This window comes from Falco rusticolus, chromosome 17 (genome assembly GCF_015220075.1).
Source record: "Falco rusticolus isolate bFalRus1 chromosome 17, bFalRus1.pri, whole genome shotgun sequence".
Classification (NCBI taxonomy): domain Eukaryota; kingdom Metazoa; phylum Chordata; class Aves; order Falconiformes; family Falconidae; genus Falco; species Falco rusticolus.
This window is the reverse complement of record NC_051203.1, coordinates 2,586,043-2,609,619: the sequence shown is the minus strand read 5'-3', so window position 1 is coordinate 2,609,619 and position 23,577 is coordinate 2,586,043. Positions and strand designations below refer to the sequence as shown.

At 55.7% G+C, this 23,577-nt stretch overlaps 3 protein-coding genes across 4 annotated transcripts in view; 2 read left to right on the top strand and 1 right to left on the bottom strand.

The window, feature by feature from the left end:
• Positions 1 to 4,532, top strand: part of SCUBE3 (signal peptide, CUB domain and EGF like domain containing 3) — a 36,551-nt gene extending 32,019 nt beyond the window's left edge. Inside the window, exons 16-23 of the mRNA XM_037410473.1 lie at positions 829 to 1,032; positions 1,135 to 1,296; positions 1,571 to 1,738; positions 1,830 to 1,991; positions 2,252 to 2,449; positions 2,915 to 3,067; positions 3,256 to 3,335; positions 3,494 to 4,532. Of these exons, the coding sequence (XP_037266370.1) occupies positions 829 to 1,032; positions 1,135 to 1,296; positions 1,571 to 1,738; positions 1,830 to 1,991; positions 2,252 to 2,449; positions 2,915 to 3,067; positions 3,256 to 3,335; positions 3,494 to 3,643 (1,277 nt within the window). The 3' untranslated portion in view covers positions 3,644 to 4,532. The remainder of the gene's footprint in view (positions 1 to 828; positions 1,033 to 1,134; positions 1,297 to 1,570; positions 1,739 to 1,829; positions 1,992 to 2,251; positions 2,450 to 2,914; positions 3,068 to 3,255; positions 3,336 to 3,493) is intronic.
• Positions 4,533 to 7,927: 3,395 nt separating this feature from the next.
• Positions 7,928 to 11,725, bottom strand: RPL10A (ribosomal protein L10a). The gene is made up of 6 exons (XM_037410204.1): positions 11,621 to 11,725; positions 11,322 to 11,396; positions 11,102 to 11,182; positions 10,609 to 10,757; positions 9,533 to 9,705; positions 7,928 to 8,130 (listed from the first exon to the last, which is right to left on the bottom strand). Exons 1-6 carry the CDS (start codon positions 11,623 to 11,625, stop codon positions 7,960 to 7,962), a joined length of 654 nt encoding a protein of 217 aa, XP_037266101.1. The 5' UTR covers positions 11,626 to 11,725; the 3' UTR covers positions 7,928 to 7,959.
• An 80-nt stretch (positions 11,726 to 11,805) lies between these two features.
• ZNF76 (zinc finger protein 76) lies at positions 11,806 to 23,508 on the top strand. 2 transcript variants are annotated; one of them, XM_037410203.1, is made up of 15 exons: positions 11,806 to 11,939; positions 13,540 to 13,732; positions 15,395 to 15,475; positions 16,652 to 16,729; positions 16,876 to 17,078; positions 17,874 to 17,951; positions 18,358 to 18,474; positions 18,718 to 18,793; positions 19,369 to 19,494; positions 19,853 to 20,032; positions 20,294 to 20,527; positions 20,919 to 21,049; positions 21,826 to 21,978; positions 22,088 to 22,201; positions 22,563 to 23,508. In XM_037410203.1, the coding sequence occupies exons 2-15, from the start codon at positions 13,660 to 13,662 to the stop codon at positions 22,665 to 22,667; spliced, it is 1,749 nt and encodes a 582-aa protein (XP_037266100.1). In that variant the 5' UTR covers positions 11,806 to 11,939; positions 13,540 to 13,659; the 3' UTR covers positions 22,668 to 23,508. The 2 variants fall into 2 exon arrangements, with proteins under 2 accessions (XP_037266100.1, XP_037266099.1); XM_037410202.1 differs by lacking the exon at positions 11,806 to 11,939 and adding an exon at positions 12,250 to 12,368.
• The last annotated feature ends 69 nt before the right edge of the window (positions 23,509 to 23,577 follow it).

Here is a 23,577-nt window from a genome sequence, read left to right as displayed (position 1 = left end):
TAGGGTGACAATGAGGGGACCAAGGGGATGGGGGAGAGGACACCAGGTGGACGGTGGGGGGACCAGGGGGATGGTGGGGGAACCAGGGGGACAGTGATCAGACTAGGGGGACAGTGGTGGGACCAGAGGGATGGAGGGAGGACTAGGGTGACAGTGAGGGGACCAGGGGGATGGTGGTGGGCTGGAGGGATGGAGGGGACAGCTAGGGTGATAATGAGGGGACCATGGGGATGGTGGGGGGACCAAGGGGACAGTGGGGGAACCAGAGCGATGCTACAGGGATGGTGGTGGGACCAGGGGGACATTGAGGGGACCATGGGGATGGTGGAGGGGACAGTGATCAGACCAGGGGGACAGTGGTGGGACCAGGGGGATTTGGGGAGGACTAGGGTGACAGTGAGGGGACTAGGGGGATGGTGGTGGGACCAGGGGGATGGTGGTGGACGAGAGGGACAGGGGGTACAGCTAGGGTGATAATGAGGGGACCATGGGGATTGTGGGGGTAACCAGGGGGACAGTGGGGGAACCAGAGCGATGCTACGGGGACTGTGGGGGGACTAGGAGGACGCGGGGGGGACCAGGAGATGGTAGGAGGACTGTGGGGGGGACCAGGAGGACGGTGGGGGACCAGGAGGGTGGTGGGGGAACCAGGAGGACAGTGCCATCCCCATGCAGCAAGAAGAGCCAAACCAGTCCTCGTCCCGCACCAGACTGGGACACAATGGGCAGCCCTTGCAACTGAGCCTTTGGGAGATGGTTTTAACCCTGCTGGGTTTCCCTCTCCACCCCTCTGTCCCCCGGCACCCCCATTGCCCCCTGCACCCCCAGCCAGCTGCAACCTGCACTGCCTGCGACAGAGAGTGGAGAAGAAGCTGAAGTCGGCCATCAAAGCCCTGAAGAAGTCCATCAACCAGGAGCGGTTCCTGCTGCGCTTCGCGGGGATGGAGTACGAGGTGGCGAGGAAGCTGAGCGTGGCCCTGGAGCGGCAGGAGAGCTGCGGGCCGGGCCAGCAGCGCCTGGGCGCCAAGTGTGGTAAGGAGCATCGGGGGGTGCCTGAGCTGGGGGACCCGCCACGTCCCCCCCGGTGGTGACAGCCCCTCCGCCGCCTGGCTGATGTCCTCCCCTGGCTCTCAGTTAGCTGCTCGCAGGGAACGTATTACCACGGCCAGACGGAGCAGTGTGTCCCCTGCCCCCCCGGCACCTACCAGGAGAAGGAAGGGCAGCTCTCCTGCGACCTGTGTCCCCGCGGTGATGCTTTTGGACCGGTGGGAGCCACCAACATCACCGGCTGCACGGGTGAGGGGGGCACGGAGCGGGGCTGGGAGGCACACGGGAGGTGGCCAGGGCTGCAGCCTCAACCGTCAGCCACCTCCAGAGGAGGAGAAAGCCCTGAGCATCCCCAGGACCCCCAGAATTGCTGGTTTGGGCATTTATCATTTAGAGGGGACCCCGGGAAGGGCAGCGCTGGCTCTGGATGCTGCCAGGGCTGGGTGGGGAGAGGAGCCGGGCGTGGAGCAGGAGACCCCTGGGCACACGGGATGCCAGGACTGAGCGATGCCTGTGCCCACAGGTCAGTGCCCCCCCGGCCAGCACTCAGCCGATGGCTTCAAGCCCTGCCAGCCGTGTCCCCGTGGGTCCTACCAGCCCGAGGTGGGGCGGGCGCTCTGCTTCCCCTGCGGCGGGGGGCTGACCACCCGCCACGAGGGAGCCCTCTCCTTCCAGGACTGCGACACCAAAGGTAGGTCAGAGCCGGTCCCCGGGGAGGGGGGCACCCCACCGGGCTGTGCCCGTGGCTGATGCAGCCCCCTTTGCTCTCTGATCCCCCCCAGTCCAGTGCTCACCCGGGCACTACTACAACACGAGCGTCCACCGCTGCATCCGCTGCGCCGTCGGCACCTACCAGCCCGATTTTCGGCAGAATTACTGCATCGCCTGCCCTGGCAACACCACCACCGACTTCGATGGCTCCACCTCTGTGTCCCAGTGCAAAAGTAGGCGAGCAGAGGGGTGACGGAAGGGGGGGGCAGGCACGCTGTGGATTGGGGTCCTTCCTCAAAAGCGTTTAAAAATCAATTAAAATAGAGTTTGGGGTCATTTCTGTGCTTTATGCATGCAGGCAGGCGTGGGGGGTGCATGGAGCGGTGCTAACAGAGCACTCCCCTCCCCCCCCCCCGCCTCCCCAAGTAAAGCCCCCCCATCCCAGTGCCCACGCCACTGGTTCCCAGTTGAACTTTCTCTCCATGCCTTGCAGACCGGCAATGCGGGGGGGAGCTGGGCGAGTACACAGGCTACATCGAGTCCCCCAACTACCCGGGGAATTACCCCGCCAACGTTGAGTGCACCTGGAACATCAACCCGCCGCCCAAGCGCAAGATCCTCATCGTGGTGCCGGAAATCTTCCTCCCCTCCGAGGATGAGTGCGGCGACGTCTTGGTCATGCGGAAAAACTGTAGGTAACCAAGCGTGCTGCGGTGCTCAGGGGAGAAGCCCGGGGAGGAAAAGGCTGGGGTTTGGCAGAGCTGCCTCGTGCAAAGAGAAATCCACGTCCCCAGGCGGCAGGAGGGGATCTGGGGGAATTGGGTGAGCAGGGGGGACCGGCATCACCCTGCTGCCCTGCTGTCTTGCTGGATCAGGGGGATGTGCATGGGCTAAGTGTGGGCTGCGTTGCACACCCAGGTCTCAGCACTCTTTTTGGGGGTAAAAAGCCCCATTTGGAGCTTTCCCAGAGCAAGGGAGGAATAACAATATCCCTGGTATGTAACGTGAGGATTAGGAGGGGACTCAGCCTCACCAGACACAGATAATCCCCATCCCTGGTACCCCCCTTCGCCCTGAGCATTTAAGCTGAGTAAGGCTGGAGGTAGCTCTGCTGATGGGCATCCGGCATCATGCGTCCCCTCGCCGCTCCCTGCAGCCTCCCCGTCCTCCATCACCACCTACGAGACGTGCCAGACCTACGAGAGGCCCATCGCCTTCACCGCCCGCTCTCGGAAACTGTGGATCAACTTCAAAACCAGCGAAGCCAACAGCGCCCGGGGCTTCCAGATCCCTTACGTCACCTACGACGGTGAGCACAGGGCGCAGGGGGACCCCATCCCAGCGTGCCAGTGCCCCCCTGCCTGGTTTGGTACCCGGGTCACCCCCAGTTCACACCTCCCATGTATTTGGGGGGAGCGGACTCAGGGATGGGGACCAGAGGTTTGGGGACAAGTGACAGCTCATGCCCTGACCGTGTGTTTTGGCTGGGTGTTGCAGAGGACTATGAGCAGCTGGTGGAGGACATCGTGCGGGACGGCAGGCTCTACGCCTCCGAAAACCACCAGGAGATCCTCAAGGTGAGTGTGTATCCCCCACGTCCTCGCTGCCTGGATCGCCGGGGGACGCTGGCACGCAGGAGCATCCTCCCCTCGGCTGTGCCCCTGTGCCCTCCCGGCGCTTGTGGCTCCGTTTGGGGTGGGATGGTGACCCTGCCTCCGGCTTGGCTTCCCTGCAGGACAAGAAGCTCATCAAAGCTTTCTTCGACGTGCTGGCGCACCCCCAGAACTACTTCAAGTACACGGAGAAACACAAGGAGATGCTGCCCCGCTCCTTCATCAAGCTCCTCCGCTCCAAAGTCTCCAGCTTCCTCCGGCCTTACAAATAGCCCCCCGCACCCCCACCGCCAAGGAAACCCTCTTCTCCCTTCCTTCTCCTTTCCAATTTTCTCCTTCCTCCGCTCGGCTCCAGCAGGACCACCGCCTCTCACCCTGCAGAATGTCCCCCCACGATTTCTCCGCTGCTCCCTGCAGAGCCAAGCCCCCATCCCGGGGGGGATGCTCCCGTCTCATCCAGCTGCCGGCGAAGCCACTCCTCTCTTCCAAAGCAGCTTCTTCATTTTAGGAAACCAAAGCACCGGTCCTTTCGCCGTCCTCTGTCCTCCCTTTGGATTCCTTTACGCCAGGTCTGTCCCCATTCTACCGGCAGCCCGGGACGTCGGGGGGGTCACCGTCCTTCCAGCCCCCACAGCTGGCGCCAGCTGCAGCCCCACCGAGCCCTTTCGCCGAGGAGTGCAGGAAGGTAACGCCGCATTTATCGCAGCGCCTGGGTCGTGGGTATCGGCATCAGAGATCGGGGGAAAAGATTGTTCAAAAGCCTACTTGATTCAAAAGCAAATTTAAAGGAGAGATCGGCAAAGCACGCCAGCGAACAGCAACCGTGGTGGCTCCAGTGGCCGTCCCGCTGGAGAGCCGCGCTGGCGCTGGGAGGAAAGCACAGCCAAGCCACATTCCCGGAGAACAATGTCTGGCTGCACGGGAGAAAACAGGGAGCAAAGGAGAAGGACTTTCAGCCGGGTTCATTTTTATTTTTTTTCTCCCCCCCCCCCCCCCCCTCCAGACACTTGTGCCAAGAAACCAGACTTTCTTACAAGCTCTGCCAAAGAGTAACTCAGAAAAGCAAGCTTTGTGAAGAGCAGGAGTAAATGTTTGTGCACTAGGATATCCTCCTTTCTACCTTTTCATATGTATTAAGTGCAATCATTTGAGTCTTCTTTATATTATTTAGAGGGAAGTTTTTTTGGTTTTTTGTTTGTTTTGTTTTTTTTCTACTAGAAACGACGATATTTATACCTGCCTGAGAAATGAGAATGTGCGTCTGTAACAAAAACCCCCACCCACCCAAAGTGACCCCAGCCCTGGGCTGCCGCTGACCGGCGGGATGGCGTTTTCAGGCCTTGCAACCTTTTCTGCTGCATTTGTCCCCAACAAAACCCCCTGTTTGGGGAGGGAGACGGTGCCTCTCCAGCTCGGCATGTGATGGATGGGGTGTTTTTGCGGGGGGTCTGAGCATCCCGGTGTGCCGGCGGAGGAGCTGGAACCGCCGGAGTGGCTGCGTGCTGTCGGGATGCCCCGTTTGTGGGTGCAAACCTCGGCCCTGTCACCTGCTTGTCACAAACTGTTTTGCTTCCCTGCAGGGGCTCAGGGACAAGCTGAGACCTGAGGGAGACGGGGGGCAGGTCCTGAGGCAGGGTCCCGGGGGGCAGCCTGGGAGGAGATGGGACCTGCCCCTCCGCTCAGCCCCAAACTCTCTCCCCCAGGCGTGGAGAGCCCTGGGGGGGCAGCCATCCCCCCTCAGCTCTTCCCCATCCCTTTGGCTCCATCCCTCCACGCATGCCCATCCTGCTGGGGTGCTGCCGGAGCCCCTCCCCGGGGAGTGGGATGCGGATCCTGGGGGACCCCGTCCTGCCACTGCCCCTTCACTGCCACCTGCCCTTCCCAGCTTCCCAGGCAGGCACGGCTGGGGACAGTGGCCAGGTCGATGTCACCGACGGGTTTGTCCCCCAGCATCTTCACTTGGCTGGACAGGACCCCTGGGGACAGGCGACTGCTGCCACCGGTCATCCCTCTTCCTCCTCCCTTTCCAGCCCCGCCACCAGCTCTCGGCTGTCACCTCCCCATGCTTCATCCCCATCTTCATCCTCCCAAAGAGCCAGGGCTAAATGTGGTCGCCTTGCCTACGGCTTTCCTCTTGGCAGGTCCCCTCCCATCCCTGTCACCGCTCGACCTTCACTGTCCCTTTGACCACATCTGGGCCGAGCCTTGCTCTTAACGAACCAATAATTTATTGCTCTGCACGTCCCACCAGGTCTGTCCTTGCCGAAACCAGGAGGCAGCTGCCGGTGCCCGCGTTTTCCCTCCTCCGTCCGTGCTGCTCCAGCGCCCCGGCAGCTGGTGCTGGGCTCCGTGAGGGGCTGCGGGCTGGGTGAGCGCTGGCACAGGGGGCTGAGGTTTGTCCCCAAGATGCGTCGGTTGGAAAAGTCTGTCCTGATTCATCCCAGCTGTGGATTTACCCCTCCTGCTGCCCGGCTCCCAGCCTGTTTGGAAGCTCGACATCTGCGGGCTGAGCTGTTTGTCACTTGGTTGGTGTCTGAAAGCAGCTGCTTTGATGCACAAAAGCTGTTGTAGGGATTTGGGGGGGGGGAGTTTATTGCTCTGGGGCAGTCGCAGCAGAGCAGTGACCGTTGAAAGGGTCTTTCATATTTAGAAGGAAAAAAAAAAAAACCCAACCAACCAACCAACCAACAACCAACCAACAGCGAAAATAAAAACCCAGGAATGACTAAACCCACTGCGGCGGCCCCGGCGCGATGCAGCCACTCATGCTCTGAGTTTATTAATTCTTTGTGATTTCACGACGGGGCGGCCGTGGCCGTGACCCTGCGGGGCACTGGGGCTCCTGGAGCCTCGGGGTGTCCTGCTTGCCACCGTTGTGGCTGCACTGGCCACCTCCGCTCCCCTAAAGCGGGTTTGGAAGGATGCGCAGCACATCCCGAACAGCCAGACACCTGGTAACGCCTCCTCCTTTCACCAAATCTCCCAAATAAACCCCCAAAAAAGGTCCACGGGGCCACCAGACACCCCTTCCCCTGCAGCTCAGCTCCTCCACACCCACCCCTGCAACTCAGAAAGGGTTTGAAGGGCTGAAAACTGCCGCCTCAGCCACTTCTCGGGGGTATTGAATGTTTTGATGCGGTGAACAGAAATAAGGGTTGTTGGGTGGTTTTTTTTTGGTTTGGGTTTGGTGGGGTTTTTTTTTTCATGTTGGAATATTTATATCTGCCTTTTGCAGCGGGCCAGGACTTACCATCTCCAGCAAAAATGATTAATGAGAAAAGATGTAGTTCATGAAGTTATTTGCACTTGATTAAAAGAAAAAAAAATGTATCTGAACTTTGTACAAAGAAATGTTTGCATTTTGTATTGTCTTTTTTTAATTATTAAATGGAATTTCTTGGTGTTGTGTTGATCTTTCAAAAACTGGCCCTGACGCTTCTTTTAAAAGTTTCTAACAGCAGGATCCGGAGCCTTTTTCATTGTTTTGTTCCCTCGGATGCTCAGACAAGCTCTTCTCAAGGGCACGGGGGTTTTTTGTTTCCTCCAGAAGCTTAAGTCCTACACACTTCCATAAGCTCACCAGTCACTACACAACCTATTTATATATGTTAATTAGACGCAACGTAGCTCAGTTTTGGCCCAGAACGTGGAGCTGGACAGGGACTCGCTCAGAGGGAAGCAGAAGGGATGGGAAACACTTTACCTTGCCCCCAAGCTGAGCTGCAGCTCAACTCCCAGCACCCTCCATTCCCTGCATCTCTGGGTAACTGGGACCAGCTGGAAGATGCCCATCAATACAACTGGGACCAGCTAGAAGATGCCCATCAATACAACTGGGACCAACTGAAAGATGCCCATCAGTATAACTGGGACCAACTGAAAGATGCCCATCAAGACAACTGGGACCAGCTAGAAGATGCCCATCAATACAACTGGGACCAGCTAGAAGATGCCCATCAGTATAACTGGGACCAGCTAGAAGATGCCCATCAAGACAACTGGGACCAGCTAGAAGATGCCCATCAAGACAACTGGGACCAGCTGGAAGATGCCCATCAATACAACTGGGACCAGCTGGAAGATGCCCATCAAGCCCTCATGAGCTGCTGCTGGGCAGGACCCCCGGCCCCACTCGCTGGTGGCTGTGGGGGCAGCAGAAACCTACAAACCCCAGTGCCCCCCGCCCACTCCCCCGAGCAGGGAGGCTGCTGGGACTGGGCAGGTCTGTGTGCACAGTGGTGACCGCAGCACCACGAGGCAAGTGTCCCCTCTGCGGGTGAGCTGGGGCTGCAGCACGGCTGCCGAGGGTCCTGCCCACGCCACGCGCCTTCTGCTGTGCTCAGCACCACAGTTCTGGGCATCCTGGGTGCGAGCGGAGCTGGTCCCCGCCCTGCTCTGAGTGCAGGATGAGGCTCCTTCCCTCAGAAGCTCTGAAACTCTGCTTGAATTCACACCCCTACCAGCTCCACACAGCACTCCAGCCCTTTCTTGCTACAAGGGAGCAGCTCCTCAGCAAACCCCAGCAAGTGTTGGAGGAACACAACCAGCCACGCAGCTGTAGGTGTCCTAAAGATTTATTGCTGCCTGACTAGTAGAGGCGCTGGGGCTTCCCCATGGTGCTCTTGATATACAGAGCACGCACGTTCTGCCAGTTCTTCTTCAGCAAGGACACCAGGAAGTTGATGGCCAGGTGGATGTTGTAGACCAGTTCGTCCTCTGTCATCTTCACGTGACCGACGGCCACAGCCAGACACAGCACCTGGGGACAAGGACACCAGCGTCACTCACACAGGCAGAGGTTTTGTGGGGAAATCAAAGGTCGCAGCCAGGTGGCTGCCTCTGAAGTCATTAAATTATCTCGTGTTCTGTCAGCTGGACATGACTTCTCCAGCTTATCCACGGCCGTTTCCCCAGAGCGCGCTGTCTGGCACATGGCTCCCGTAAGCACATCTGGCCACAGCTGGCCACCACCTCTGAACAGCAGCTTGCTCCCTCGCAGCGCAAAGGTGAGCTGGAGCAGGCAGGGAGGGCTCTGCCTCCCAGAGATGGGGAAACTGGGAAGGGCGCGAGGGGAAGGCGGGCACGAGGGGAAGGCGGGCACGAGGGGAAGGCGGGCACGAGGGGAAGGCGGGCACGAGGGGAAGGCGGGCACGAGGGGAAGGCGGGCACGAGGGGAAGGCGGGCACTAAGCACGCCATCCTGGAGCGGGAGCAGACCTCTAGTTTAGCTCTGTGCCCACGCCCTGCTCATGAGGCGGCGCTGGCACGTGCCCTGCAAACCGCTAACCCGGTGCGGCACAGGCTGTTAGCTCCAAACTTTGCTGCTAAGCGCAGCGCCAGCTTCGCTTTTTATTTTGGGCACCAGCCACCAGCCCTTTCTTTCCACACACAAGACTCGGAGAGGCCAAGCCTCTGCCCGCCAGCCTCCCCAAGCAGCTTGTAATCCAATGTTCCCCACAGGCTGCAGACAAAAGGATTTACGAGCGAACTGACAGGCAGAGTGTCAGGACATCGTTAGCTCAGTTCCTTAAAATGCTCAAGCATTTGCAAACTATCAGATTTGCTGTGTCCTCCCAGTTGTTGTGCCTGCAGGGCCCGTATCAGCTGGAGTGCAAAGATGCACCTCAGCTAGCAGAGCAGTTAATTCTTAATACCCATGAGTCACATTTAGAGCGCTGACACGAGATTAAAATGCCTGAACGGGGTTATTTTGGTTTTAGGGAGTCAGCTCGCCTTGCCATCGCTTGACAGCCAGAGCAGCTATCTGCAGCCCCACTCCGAAGTTCACTTGCAGAGTCAAGTCCCAAACTCGCCTCCTGCCGTGTGCACAGACCCGTGGGGGCCCACCCTGCAAGTGTCACCCGCTTACTGTGCCAAGTGTTAATCATGCCTGATTGTGCTCCGCATTGAAACACTGAGATCATCTCATCATCATCTGCTCTAACATCTTTCAACAACAGATAAATTGTTCCTCCTTTCTACCCAGCAGCTGCACGGCTCCTTCCCTTCGCTACAGAGATTGTGTCCCCGGCTGCTGTTTGAGGAAGACACTCGAGGGACACCTACAGCCCAGACCGCGGATCGCAGCCACGGACAAGTGCCCCCCCCCAGGAATAACCCTCAGGTAGGTAGCTGTCCTGGAGAAGAAAAGCTCTGTTTTACCTTCTTCATCTGAAATTTGATGGTAGATTTGACCTCGTCAACCTTGGCCACCAGGTTTTCATTGTGGGTGAGGAGAGAAGGGAATTTGCCGGCTTTGTTCAGGCCTGGACCCAGGATTCGAGGAATCTGCTTGATCAAGGACTCGGAAGCCAGGAAGGCATCGTACTTCTTGGCTGTGAGGAGAGAATGTAGGTAAGGACGGACTCTCTGCTCCTACACCGAGCCCAAAACTAACCGTTCTGCCGAGGGAAGCGGAGCAGCGCAGCCCCAACACATGCATTTGAACGGTCTTGGCTGGTTCCAGTCCTGTCTACGTGAACCTAAACTGGTTTTACTAATATATACCAAGTTACTTGTCAGAACAACCGAACCCACCAGGACCCAGCTTTGCACCCCAATGGCACGCTCTTAACTGTACACAGTTCATTTCCCTGAAGAAACTGGCATTTGTGGAGCCACAGGTGACAAGATGCGCATAAGGGGAGGATGGTATCGCCCAGCTTTGAGAGGCTGAGCCAGGAGCTGTGGTGTCCTATGTCACTCCCTAACTGCCTAGGGTTCCATGGCTAATTATGGATTGAGTGGGAAGTTTCTCTTGCCTACCTACGATCTGTATCAACATGACTTTGACTTTAGAGGGAGGAAAGGACTTAATCTCTCAACAAGTGAAAATAAGCAAATTTCATTCCATTCATGGACTAAATCAAACTTTTGCCTCAAGCTTTTCTCTGCTTTTGCTGCGCTCCAGCTTGCTGACCAGGAAAGCGAGGAACACCAGCTGAGGGTGAAACTTTCAAAGTCAGGAATGTTTTCCTGTATCCCTCCCTTCTTTCTGGAGTGCAACCAACCTCATTCTTGGAGGGCTGACCTGTCAGACCTTCCATACTGTAACAATTTGTTGGTTTTTCTGGGGAGTTTCTAGGCCAATTTCTGTACTTCGGGCCGACTCTGGTCAGCTCTCTATTCCCTGCAGTTACCCACAACACGGAAATCTGAGCGCAGAGAAAACTGTCCCGCTGACCCTGCCCTCCCAGGTCAGCCAGGGTACTCAGAGCCCGATCCACACCACCACTCACCCAGCTTCTTCACCAGCTTCTTGTTTTTGTTGAGTTTCTTCAGAGCTTCTATGTCCATGTGAGGAATGTCAACGGCTTTGGCCTCATCGCAGTGCTGCTGGTCCCCAAGCAAGCAGACAGAGAACTTGGGCCGCGGAGTCGACTTCAGCCTGGGGGACAGAAGATCCAAACTGACTACAAACCGCCAGCACCACAGGCTTCCACGGGAGCCATCACAGGGATACCTTACCACAGTGCCTGGGAATCTTCCTCCACAGCTTGTAACCTGCCTTCTCCAGCAGGCCGGTGGGGACAGCACAGGGGCCTCCCACACCTCCCCTCATGTTTTAAGACCCAGGGTAGGGGTCCGTCCAGCCGAACCCCCTTAGCTGGGGTGGTCTGAACTACCCAAGCGGTTCAGCACTGCCTCCTGCTGCGGCAGCCCGGCGGTGGGGGCGGGCAGCAGGGCAGGAGCGCAGGCCGACGGCTGGGTGCGAGCAAGAGGGTGGCGAACCTGACGGTGCCGGAGAAGCGCTTGTCCTTCTGGGGGTCGTAGTTCTTCAGGCTGATCTGCAGCTCCACCGTCTCCACAAACCTGAGGGAGGGGGAAGCGGCGCGGGTGAGGGCCCAGCCGGGCTGGGGGGGGCTGACGGGGGACCCCGGCCAAGCGCCAGGGCCTGTGACAGGCTGGGGCCTGCCATGGTGCGGGGCCTGCCATGGCGCTGGACTCTTACTTGCGCTTCTTGGTCTTGCTGCCCTGCAGCACCTCCTTCACCGCCTCATACAGGGTGTCGCGGGAGACCTTGCTGCTGCGGGGAGGGAAAACAGCGCGGGCTCAGGGCTCACCCGGCCCGGGCCCCCCGCGGAGAGGAGGGACAAGGCCCCTCGGCCCAGCCCCGCCCGGCCCACCCGCGCCCCCTCCCCCCCGGCCGCCCCCACAGGCTCCCGGCGAGCCCCCCGCTACCCGGTGCCGGCCCCGCAGGCTCCCTGCGGGCGCGGATGGCGGCGGATGGCGCGGCGGGCCCGCACTCACCTCATGGCGGCGGCGGGCCGGGACCGAAGGGGCGGGGCGACTACCCCGTGCGGTATAAATATGGGCGGGAATCTCGCGAGATTTAGCCGCGCGACTCGGCCGCCATGTTGGGAGTGGCGGGACGCGGCGGCCGGGTCGGCTGCTCCCCGTTTCTCCCAGCGGGCCGTTCACCGCCATCTCCCCCGCTGTTAAACGAACAGCCGCGGTCTCTCTGCCTCCTGCCTCAGGCTGGCAGGCCGGCAGCCCCGCCGGCGCTCCGCAGCGCTTAGGGGACGCGGTCCCGGCCTCCCCTCAGAAGGAAACGGGATGGAGCTGCTGGGTAAGAAGCTCCCGGGGCGCAGCGCCTCGCTGCTGGGGCAGCTCCCCCCGGTCGGCCTTCAGTGTTTCAAAACCTCCTCGTCAGGTTGACGCGGGCAGGTACCGGCCGAAAGCCCGCGCTGCCCCCCCGCCGGGAAGGGCCTGGCCCCGGGCGCTGAGGGCACGCCGTGCCCGTGGCTTCACTGCTGGCACTGCGCATGCGCTGCCCCCGCGCACGGGCCGCCCAGCGTCTCGCCGTCCCCACGCGGCCCAGCCAGCCCAGTTCCGGGGGGCGGGACCGCGGGGCCCCGGGACCTGAATAACGGGCTGCGGGGGGCTGAGCCGCGGCGGGGAGCGCTGTCCTATGCGGGTTGCGGGGCGCGGCGAGGAGGGCCCGGGCACCGGCGCATGGCGGTTAGGCGGCGGACTCGGCCCCGTCGGGGTTCAGCAGGTCGGTGTCTGTGATGGTGGGGGAGGTGGCGGCTGAGGAGCTGCCGTTCCTGGAGAGCTGCTGCCGCCGGTTCCCTGGGTAATAACACGGGGGGAGCCCCGGCGTGTCTCCCCGGCGCCCCCAGGGCAGCTGGGCCAGGCCTGCCCCGCCGCTTCCCTCAGGGCACGCCATGGCGCCAGGCCCCGTCCTGTCCCCAGCCCTCCCTGAGGCGGGTCCCCTGGCACCTCCTGGGTGGCTTTGCACCACAGCCTCCACCTGGCTTTCCTTAGCGCCTGTCCCATCCCTTCCAGGGCACGGCGGACCCTCCAGTAATGCTGATAGACCACGGCTTGCATGGCAGCCGTGGCAGCTCAAAGGGGCCTCGACTGCCCAGCCACCCTGCTGGGACAGAGCCTCTGCTGGGAAACGAGCTGCAGTGTCTCTCAGGTGGTGCCAGCCCTAAAAGCCAGCAGAATCTGCTGGAGTTGGAGAGGAGCTATCGCATGGAGAGATCGCTTGGGTCAGAGGGCACTAAGCGTGGCACAAAGCCTGGCTGCACCCCTGGGTGCTGCAGTGACAGACAGAGCGGGCAGACTTGTTCCTGGAACTGAAAATGATAAAATATTGGGCTATCTCAGAGATTAGTCATCAAGAATCTACTGCAGCTGCTTTTAAAGATAATCTGTCAGCAGAGTGCCTCTTCAGCGAAATGTACTTGTGGGGTTGTAGATGTTTTAACGTCATCTGCTTATGGCCTGAAATTCTGTTCCTCAGAAGCCTGGGAATTGGACAGGGGAGGGAGGAGAGGGTGAAGATGCTTCCAGGGCAAAGCTTATAATCTTGCCCCTGTCTTTTGCAGTACAGGACACCCTCAGCCTGTAGGTTCAGACTTTAAAGTACTCGGAAACTTTTCCTGCAGATCGTTTGGAGGTTGGGAAGGGCTCGAACATGGTACTTACACGATCTCTAAAAAGAGTCTGTCAGCTCACTGGCTTGATAAAGCTTTACCTTATATTTGTCTGTGGAATAGCTAGTTAGCCCTGCCTTCCTATATGGGAAGGGTGCATCTTTCATCCAGTTTTATTCTTTATAATCTCCAAAATAGTTTGCCATTCAAGCCTTTCTTAATGTGCAAAAGTGAGTAGACATATGTTGGGAGAAAATAAAATCTGAATTGTTCTTTTTATTTAAGGTTTGCAACAAAGAAGACAACTCCCCGGTCCACAAACCTCTTGCTCTGGGTCCCAGTGCTCTCTGTGAGCACGCTGAGTGAAGTGATAATTCATGCCTGCAGACCAGTCATCAGGGCAGGATGGAGAGCTTGGGCTTGCAAGCAGTGACCCTTAGTGACGGGACGACAGCCTACATTCAGCAGGCTGTCAAAGGTAACGGATCCTTTGGGCTGCAAAATCAAAAAGTCTCTTGATCGATTCTGTGAAATGAAAGTCAGATTTATCAAAAGTGCTCTCGTGGCGCACAAGCTATCGTACATCTTGTGTGGTCCCTTTGTATGGGAAGCTAGCAACTATCTGTTAGATTTGCACAGAAGAGTGATGCAGCAGAAATAAAACATGCCTCTGGCTTGAAAATAAAGCTTTGGAGGTGGGAGAGCTGTTGCTGTAGAAAAAAAAAAAAGGTTCTGCTCAGACTAGTGAGTCCTGTTCCTTCTGGGACAACTGGGGAAATGGAGGTCACGCTATGGCCTGCAGGACTGTTCAACCAAAACTTCCCCTGAAGCTAAGCAGGATGTTTTACTTCACCGAGATGCACAGAATTTGGTTCACAGTAGTGCTTTTCTCACTCAAAGGTGTGCTGAGCTTGGAGTTGGTTAACTGAAGCAGTATCGGTGCCAAATTTAATACCTGTCCTTATTTTGGTGTTTGTGAAGGGTTCCTTCCTCCGCTACCCACTGTTCCTTAGAAAAGGAATGCACCGTTTCCCAGCCTGTGGAGCAGGATGGTTGAGTTGCAAGGCTTCATGTCCTGGGGATTGCTCCCTTGCTTTCTTTTCTGTGCTAACTCACTGCAAGTTTATTACGTGAGTGGAGCTGGACTATCTTGAAACCACTAGGTTTTGTCACCCCCACCAAACATTGTGCATCAGGTGAAAGCAACATGCATTCCTCATGTTCCAGTGGGATAGAGCAATGCTCTGCATTTTGATGCTTTGCATCAAATAATTTTGTAACTAAACCATGGTCACAGGGTTACTCAGGCCATTTTAAGAATCCAGTCTTCACAACCCATCAAGGTTATGCTTTACCCAGAATGGTCAGGGTTGGACAGGACCTCTGGAGATGATCTAGTCCAACCCCCTGCTAAAGCAGGTTCTCGTAGAGCAGGTTGCACAGAGCCACATCCAGGTGGGTTTTGAATGTCTCCAGAGAAGGAGGCTCCACAGCCTCTCCGGGCAGCCTGTTCTAGTGCTCTGTCACCCTCAAAGTAAAGTTGTGTTTCGTCATATTCAGATGGAGCTTCCTGCGTTGCAGTTTGTGCCCGTTACCCCTTGTCCTGTCGCTTGAAAGAGACTGAAAAGAGCCTGGCCCAGGCTTAAAGGATTTTAGATCCCTTTAGGTGCTGTAATTTTTTTTCCAGAGGGTAGATCCTCTGCCAAAGTAGAAGAAAATAAATCTCAAGGCTTTTGCTGGTGCCATTAAAAGCTCCCAGTTGATTTTATTTATTTTTTTCTATCCAGCACAAGTATAATTGCTTTCTGCTTTAGATCCAAAACGCTTAGCACGCATCGTTCTTTCTGCTTCTTGGCTTACAGAGCTGTGAAGGGCAGCTTGTAAACAAGTGATGACTGAGGTTCTTTGTCTTGTATCCTTCTGTCTAGGAAAGGGAAGCTCCAGTATTTCTGGAAGTTAAGTGCCTCTATGACTGTTCAGGAGAAAGCTTGATAAATAACAGCCTATAAGTAACAGTTTTGCTATCTTCTGTGGGACTGGTTTCCTTGTGAAGATGCAGTAAAGGAGGCACCTCATGGGACCAGAAAGACTGGACTCTGCAGGCAGTGCTGATGGCTTTTTTTTTTTTAAACTGTTTCAGGTGAAAAGCTGCTTGAAGGGCAAGTCATTGAACTGGAAGATGGGACCACAGCTTATATCCATCAGATGACAGTTCAGAAAGGTGAGGACCATATATTCACCTCTTTCTTTTCAGAAGGACTTTGTTAGGTGTAACTGCAATTGTCTGTGTTCCAATAGTCGGACTCCTAAATTAGCTCTGGCTAAGAAGTCCATATAGGTGTAGGTTTGGTTTTTTTTTTTTAGTGCCCATGGTTTTGAGGCTGAATGAGCAAGGACATAGATTTCCTGCAAAGTTCTTAGCAATCTGACCAGACAAGTTTGCAGGTGGTGTAAGCAAATGTTTGAGTGTTACTTCACCTGTGGGCTCTCACAGCTGTCAGTCTGACAGCTCACCAGCCTACAAGCAAGGCCAGTAAGCTGTGTGCTACGTTTGTTCCAACTGCAGAGTGCAAACGAAGTTTGTTTCATGTGGGAGAAGTTGGACAGGAATTTCCTCTGAGCTATGAGATAACATATTACTTCTGGAATAAGGTGTCTGGGGGTGAGGTTGGGGATGGTTGGAAGCAATGCCACCTTGGTCATTGATCCATCAGCCAATGTCACCTCCAAAATGAGGTAACATTAATTAATCTGAGAGGTGATGGGAATCCATTTCATGTGGCAGGCACCAGAGTGGTACAGAGGAGTCCTCCCTGACCACAGTAAGATGTAAAAGGGCAGGTAGAAAGAGCTCTGTTGCTTTGGGCAGTCCTTCCTTCACCCTCCCAAGTTCCTGGTATGCCACCTCCCGTTTCTGTCCTTAAAACGTTGCTGGAAATCCACTTTGTATGCCTGGCTTTGCCCATTTCCTCCTTTCATCGTCTTTCTCTGCCTCCAAACACACATGCACAGTGAGAGGAGTTTTCCTTCTCACCCCTGCTTCCCCTGCCATGGGATGTTGGTGTTCCTCTGTACACACCCCTGTGCCAAAGCTGTCCTTTTCTGGGACAGAATGTGGCATTTTGGAATTGGTGAGAGACTCCATTACCCCAGTGAGCTAAAACGTGTGGTGAAGCTATGCAGGATGTCTTTAAAACCTGATAATTCCTGTTGGAAGGGCCCAAATGGTGTCTGAAAACCTGTAACTGTTGTTGACTTTCAGTGCAAGCAAGCAGCCCTGCTGTGTCCTCTTCCGTGGGCAGGAATACTGCTGGGTTCAGGAACTGGTGCAGCATCCCCTCTGTTCCATCTGAGTCTTCCAGTAAAGTGTGTGGATTTTTTTTTTCTTTTCTTTTAGAGTCTGTGGCTTTTGAAGATGGTCAGCCAGTGATGCTGGAAGATGGCAGTATGGCCTACATACACAGCACAATTAAAGGTAAAGTGTTCCCTGTTCTTCCCTTGGCAGCTGGAGTAGAAGCTGCTGAAGGGCCACAGATTTCCTGTAGGTAGCCCAGGGAGATGAAGGGTGCCTCATACTCAGCAGCTCTTTTACATTTGATTTTTGTTTGTTTCCTCTTGCAGAAAGTTATGACCCCAGCACCTTCGAGACCATCCAGCTGGAGGATGGCTCCACTGCTTACATACATCATCCTGTCATCATCCCACCTGGCAGCACCATCCTGGAAGTGCAGGTGGAAACTGGGCTGGAGGAGTTGGCTGGAGAGGAGAAAGGTGATGCCTTTGATGTCAAGACTGTGGGTGCATTAGAGACGTACACCAGTAAGGTGAGGACGCGGTGCTTCTTTCATGGTTTGCCAGCAGCAGTGAGGGGCTGGTGTAGTAGCTCACACTTGGCCTGTGGTTTAAGTGTCCTCCATTAGTACTTCTGTATATTTGGGTTTCAGCTATGCCACCTTTGAGAAGAGAAACTGGAGAGGGCTCCAGTGAGAGTGCCACCACTGGCAGGTGGCTGACAGTTAAGGACCTAGAAGGGGGCAGCTCCTGCTAGCTAGTTCCTGGAGAGTGCTGGGCCTGCCACCCTTAACCTGCTGGAGGCACAGATTTGGGAAATGCAGAGAGCTGCTTGTGATACAGCTTGGATTGGGTGTTTTTATCCTCCTTTGTAGGTGTTTTCTTTGTTTGCCTGACTTTTTTGTAATGCAACCTGGGTATGATGTTCTCCTCCAGAGGTGGTTCAGGCAGCAGATTGAAACTAGCCTTTCGCAGGTCAGGAGTGGCTAAGCTATGGCTGCTGTTCCCCATGTCGACAGAGGCCTCAAAACCCCAAAATAGCTTCATATCCCAATGTGTTGTCATTGCCCTGCTCCATCTGAATGTCTTGGGTGCTGCCATTTTCTCCCACCTTCATGGTGGTGTGTGAGAAGGGGCTACCAGGGGTGTGCTGATACAGTGCTGGGCTGGGCGGCCTTAAGTTTTGCCAGTGGAGACCTTGCTGCTGTGGTAGGATCGGCCTCCTCTAGCTTTCTGGAGGAGGTGTGAATGCCTTCCTGCTTAGTTTGCTCACCTGTTCCACACTGTGCAGGGAGGCACAAGCAGTGCCCACGATTCTTTACTCACAGGTGTCTGACGAAGAAGAGGAGGAAGTGACAGACACCTGCCATACGAAGAGTGACAACTCCAGCAATGTCCCTTCCCAGGTCTGTGTTTTTCAGTGATGCATTTCTCAAACTAGGATGAACTCCTCTGGGGGCAGAGCACTTTGCCAGCTAGTAATTAAAAAAGTTTTGTGGCTTCTCTGCAAAGTTAGCAAATATATTAAGCTACAAGTTTTACAAATGAGCTAAGTGAAGCGCAGAAGCAAGTTACATGTCTGAGAACACCCAGTGAGTTGGGAGGTGACAGTGGGAAATGCTGGTTCCTGGACCCCTGTCCCATCACCTGGGTTGCACCGTGTGTGTACAAGCTGAGTTTGTAGGAGCATGGTTTTGTGAGGATCGCCGAAGGAGTGTAGATGTATATAGCAAGGAGGGTGATTATTTGTGAGGGCTTTGCACAGCCTGCGGTAGTGGCTCGCTGAGTTAATATCTGTATGTCTCTGGGCAGGATCTGCAGGAAGAGGAAGTGCACAGCAGTGAAAACGGGCAGCAGGTCAGCAGTAAAGCTTTCCGTTGTGGATACAAAGGCTGTGGCCGGCTCTATACCACCGCCAACCATCTAAAGGTACAGCAGGTACCACGCAGTCACACGGCGTGAAGTCCAGACGTTTCCCCATGTTCTAGTGCCAGATCAGAATGGTGCTATACAAAAGGCTTGGCTCCCCAGCAGATCCCGATGTGTTAAATGGCCAAGGCAAAATTCAACAGAGAAATTCAGATTCTCTCCACTGGCTAAATTCCTCCACACTGTCTTCCTTCCCCCTTGTCTTGGACCTCATTTTAGGGACCTGTTCTTTCTTTTCTCCAGGTACATGAACGTGCTCACACAGGTGACCGGCCATATACCTGCGTCTTCCCAAGCTGTGGGAAAGGATTTACTACAGGTAACAATTTCTCTTTTGAGCAAATTTTGTTTTCTGTCCAGTCCCAACCACTCTTTGAGTATCAGCCCCGGCTTTTTTCCAGCAGACAAGAAGAGGCATAGCTTGTAGAACCTTCTGAAAAGAAAATGCAGCATGGGAGACTCGATTAGCATAGAATGGTTCGGGTTGGAAGGGACCTTAAAGATCATCTAATTCCCACCTCCTGCCATGGGCAGGGACATGTGGCACAAGCCCAGGTGGCTCCAAGCCCCGTCCAGCCTGGCCTTGAGCACTGCCAGGGACGGGGCACCCACAGCTTCTCCTGGCACCCTGTGGCAGCACCTCGCTGCCCTCACAGCAAAGAATTTCTTCCTGATGTCTGATCTAAATCTACCTTCTTAAACTACGAACAGATTAAAGGGGTTACAGGAAGAAGCTGAGGTGGTGGTGCTGGTGTGAGGCTGTTTGGGTGTTTCTTCCCCTTCCGCTTTGCAGGCACAGGATGGACATTCAGAAATGCGTGGAGAGGCAGTACACAGCTTGCCATATTATTTCCTTCTCGTTATAAAATGAGTTGTGGTTTCTTTCCTGAACAGGGTATAGCCTGAAGAGCCACATGAGAACGCATACCGGTGAGAAACCGTACAAGTGCCCGGAAGACATGTGTAGCAAAGCCTTCAAAACCTCTGGTGATCTACAGAAACACATTCGGACCCACACAGGTGAGCAGTGCCGGAGGAGAGCTGAGCTGCCCATTGAAAGGGTCTCCAAGATAAAGTACTGCTTCAGCCTTTGTCCAGGACAGGCCTTTTTGTGTCTTGGGTGGAGCAAGGCAGAATTTAAGTTGTCTTCAGACGGAAGTAAATGGCTAGTAGAAGTAGTACTAGGGAGTCTCGATTCAAAGAGCAGAGCAAAAGGAGTAGGGATGCCAGCGTTGCTAGAGAAAAATGTGCCAGCAGTTGGGTCTGGTCCGAGGTCTCATCGTTGTAATACTACAGAGTGAAGGGACACAGGTGTCCAGGGCGCTCCAGGTAGCTGCGTTGCAGCAGGACTCTCATGCACGTTACTCCGTCGTTGCAGGTGAGCGTCCCTTTAAGTGCTCCTTTGTGGGCTGTGGCCGCTCTTTTACCACATCCAACATCCGCAAGGTTCACATGCGAACGCACACAGGCGAGCGGCCGTACATGTGTCCTGAGCCCAGCTGCGGGAGGGGCTTCACCAGTGCCACCAATTACAAGAACCACATGAGAATCCACACAGGTAAGAAGGGGAGGCTGCACGAACGGCATGTGGCAGCGGGGGAAAAAAAATCTGTGGGACTGAAATGGGCATTTCCAGGCCAGGCATTGCAGGGGCAGCATCCTGGGGGCAGCCAGGGAGTTAAAGGAAATAGGAATTGCTTGATTTGGCTGATGATTGTTCCACTGGTCACCTCCAGCTATGTGTTCTTGATGGGGAATCCCTTCCCAGAGCATGAGGAGGGTGAGTGGGTTAAGTTCTGCTCTGTGGCCGCTGCCCTAGGAGAGAAGCCGTACATGTGCACTGTGCCAGACTGTGGAAAGCGCTTCACTGAGTACTCCAGCCTCTACAAGCACCACGTGGTCCACACGCATTGCAAGCCCTACACCTGCAATAGCTGTGGGAAGACCTACCGCCAGACCTCCACGCTGGCCATGCACAAGCGCAGCAGCCACGGCGAGCTGGAGGTCATCGAGGAGAGCGAAGAGGCCTTCTACGAACAGCATCAGCTGGAGGGTGAGTGACCCCTCCTCCATCACCTGCAGCAGGCTTGGGACAGGCCATGTGGCAAAGGGGAGAGAGATGACAGCGAGAGCTTGTAGCTGCTCATCTCTCTCAGGCCCAGCTTTGTGCTGTGGCCTCCTGCCTCCCCCAGATCTGTGTCCCAGATGAGAGAAAAGGGCTCCCCATGGTCCTCGGGGTATGTCATGGGTTGGGAACAGACTTCTGCCCGTTCTGTAGTACAGGGAGAGGTAAAGACCGTTTTTCCCAGGCCAGCACCGGGCTCTTGTCATCATGATCTTGGTCTCCTGTGCTGGCCCCTTCAGGTCCCATGGTCAGGTGTGTGCTTTCAAGTTCCAGCTAGCACTTCTCTTACCCCTTTTGCTCTTCCCTTTCCCTGACTCAGCTGCTGCTACTGACAGAGACTTCCCCGACAACAGCAAGTGTATTGCTTTCCTGTCGGAGTTGGGGGCTGAGGAAGAGGAAGATGGCATGCTTACACACGTCTCGCTTATCACTCAGGGTGGGACAGAGCCGGTATGATGCTGACAGCCTCCAGCATGGGGGAGAGAGCAGTTACCTGAGTGAGATTCTGCCTCTACTCAGCCTTGGTGTTCTCTTTAAGGCTTTTTTTCCAGTGTAAAACAGACCCTGGGTCTTCATGGGCTCTTGTCTGTCATGAGGGTTCCCTCCTTACAGCCTTACCCTACTGCTGCAGTCTTGATGTGGGGGGTAAAGAACCTTCTTGCTGCACGGGGTCTTGCAGGGCTTTGTCGAGGCTTGCATGCAGCGCCTGGCAGCCCCCACCTCCCAGACAGCTGTTGAGAGGCAGCTCCCAATCTCTGCTGACACAGGCTGGATTTGGAGATTGTTTTTTTCATTGTTTGACTATGGCAGTGCTTTTCTTGTACTTCCCTCCACCAGCTGCGTGTGTGCTGACTGGGAAAAACTCCCTTCTGTGGCACGGGGCAAAGGAAACAGCTGCCACGAGGAATGCTTGTTTCCTCTTAGTCTGAGATGTTCCCTGCTGCAGGGATGCACAATCTGTCCCTTCAGGGCCTGGAGAGAAGACACTAAATCAGAAGGAGAGGTGTGGTAGAAGGGGGAGGGCTGGAGACCTGAGGTCTGCGAGTTCTCAGTCGATTCTGTCCCTGACCCTTGACAAAGTCCTTGGAGTTCTTTGTGCCCCGGGCCTTGCATGCAGAGAGAGTATTTCATCCTTTCCGAGACCTTTGTGTTGCTAAAGTCGGGAGTTGCATAAAGCTTCCTGAGCAGCCCTCCTGGCTGAGAGCATCCCCTGTTGTCTCACCCAGGTCAGCGTGTTGCAGAAAGACCTGCAGGCCCTGGGCAGTGCCATCAGCATGGTGACGCAGAGCGGTGCCCTCGCTGTGCCCAGGGAGGAGCTGGCAGGTGATGACACACACACCGTGACTGTGACCCACACCGACGGCGCTGAGATGCAGCCGGTACGCCCAGAACTGGGACCTTCCCTTTACCCTGCAGAGAAACAGCCTGCTAGAAGGGAACTGCCCTGGCTTTTAAAACGTGATTGATTTTGCTCTTGACTTTTTCTAGGTTACCATAGTCACGTCGGGGGCAGTCATGGCTGAAGAATCGGCCGCCACATCCCTCTGTCATCAGCAGGTGGCATTGGTGGCTACCACCAACGGCACCCACATCACAGTGCAGGTACCACACAGCTCCTGCCACCTTCCCCGTCATTCCCCATCCACCCACTGGCTTCAGCGCTTACCCCCTTGCTCTGCTGCGTCGCCTTTTGCCCAGGGTGCTCGCTCCTTAATCCCCAGGTGCCCTGTGTACAGAGGAGAGCAGGGACATGCTCCGTGGATGGCAGAACGCTCCTTTGTAAACAGCCTTTCCGCGTCACAGCCGTCTCTCTCTCTGCTTTGCCCCTCTGCTTCCTACCTGTGTCACCCACTGCCGATCCCTCACGCCTCCGTCCTGCTGGGTGGGGGCTGCCCTGAGCAAGCCTGCACCTCCTGAGCCCACTTTTTAGGAGGACAGTGTTATCTCCCTCTCTTTCCTCTAGCTGGAAGACCAGCCGAGCCTGGAGGAAGCCATGAGTATGACCACAGTAGCAATCCAGTACGAACCTGTAACGCTCGACGAAGCCTTGGCTGAGAATGGATGCTGAGACCCTGCAGAGTCTCCTGAGCAGGGAGAGCAGGCAGCACGAGCCTGTTTTCTGCGGGAATGTTGGGAGCTGCAGGAGCCTGACCCACTGGTGTGTGGAAGAGATGCAGTACACGAGCGAGGGAAAGTATCAGAGACCAGTGGGCAGCGTGCGCAGCGCGCAGGCAGTGAGCGCTGGTACCGGCAGCGTTGAACTCCCAGAGCGACCCCGTGCATCCATGGAGGGATGCTGAAGATACTTGGCTGCTGCCTTCTCCTTGAGCCTCTGCTGTTTCCCTGGGCTCTGAGCAGCAACTTTCCTGCTCCTTGCCTTGGGCACCAGCTCCCTCTTGTCTGGAGGAGATGGCAGGTTTTGTCTTCTGGTATTTTATTTCTCGATGCCTAAGATTGCCAAGATCTGCCAATCTTCTGCTGGAGAGATGGAGTCACGGAGATTTCGGCAGTCTCTGAGAGCATAGAATATTTTTGGAGAGGTAATTCCTGCATTCTCCCTCTAGGAATGGTCCCATAGCTCCCCTTTCCTGCCCACCCCTCCAGATAAGGGGCAAGGGGGTGGCATATGCACAGAAGCAATAAAGCCCCATCCAGGCAAGCCCAGGCTGTCCTGGGCTCCGTGGCTGGAGAGGTGACCGGTTCCTGACGCTGAAGCAAGCGCGCGGGCTGGCTCCGACAGCCATTCTCCCATCCCTTTATCACACTCTGCTCTCGAGCAAACTTCCCTGGCAGAGCAAAGTGCTCCCTCCACCAAAGCCAACCAGCGCTTGTCAGGGGCTGAGCTAGACTTGGATGTAAAATACTGAGTTGAAATAAAAACAAATTAAAAATTTCTTTTTTAAAAAGCAGCACCCTTCTCTTTTTCAGTCCCCAGGGCCCGTGGCTGGCGCAGGGTGGGGTGGACGTTACTAGTTTGC

Bases quoted from the DNA above. Each gene is read 5' to 3' on its own strand.
- ZNF76 (XM_037410203.1), top strand. From the start codon at position 13,660: ATGGAGAGCTTGGGCTTGCAAGCAGTGACCCTTAGTGACGGGACGACA. The intron at 20,033-20,293 runs GTAAGAAGGGGA...CCGCTGCCCTAG, and splicing joins CCACATGAGAATCCACACAG to GAGAGAAGCCGTACATGTGC. The intron at 22,202-22,562 runs GTACCACACAGC...TCTTTCCTCTAG, and splicing joins GCACCCACATCACAGTGCAG to CTGGAAGACCAGCCGAGCCT.
- RPL10A (XM_037410204.1), bottom strand. The intron at 11,183-11,321 runs GTAAGAGTCCAG...CCCCTCCCTCAG, and splicing joins AGCAAGACCAAGAAGCGCAA to GTTTGTGGAGACGGTGGAGC. The intron at 9,706-10,608 runs GTGAGTGGTGGT...CTCTCCTCACAG, and splicing joins GAAGCTGGTGAAGAAGCTGG to CCAAGAAGTACGATGCCTTC.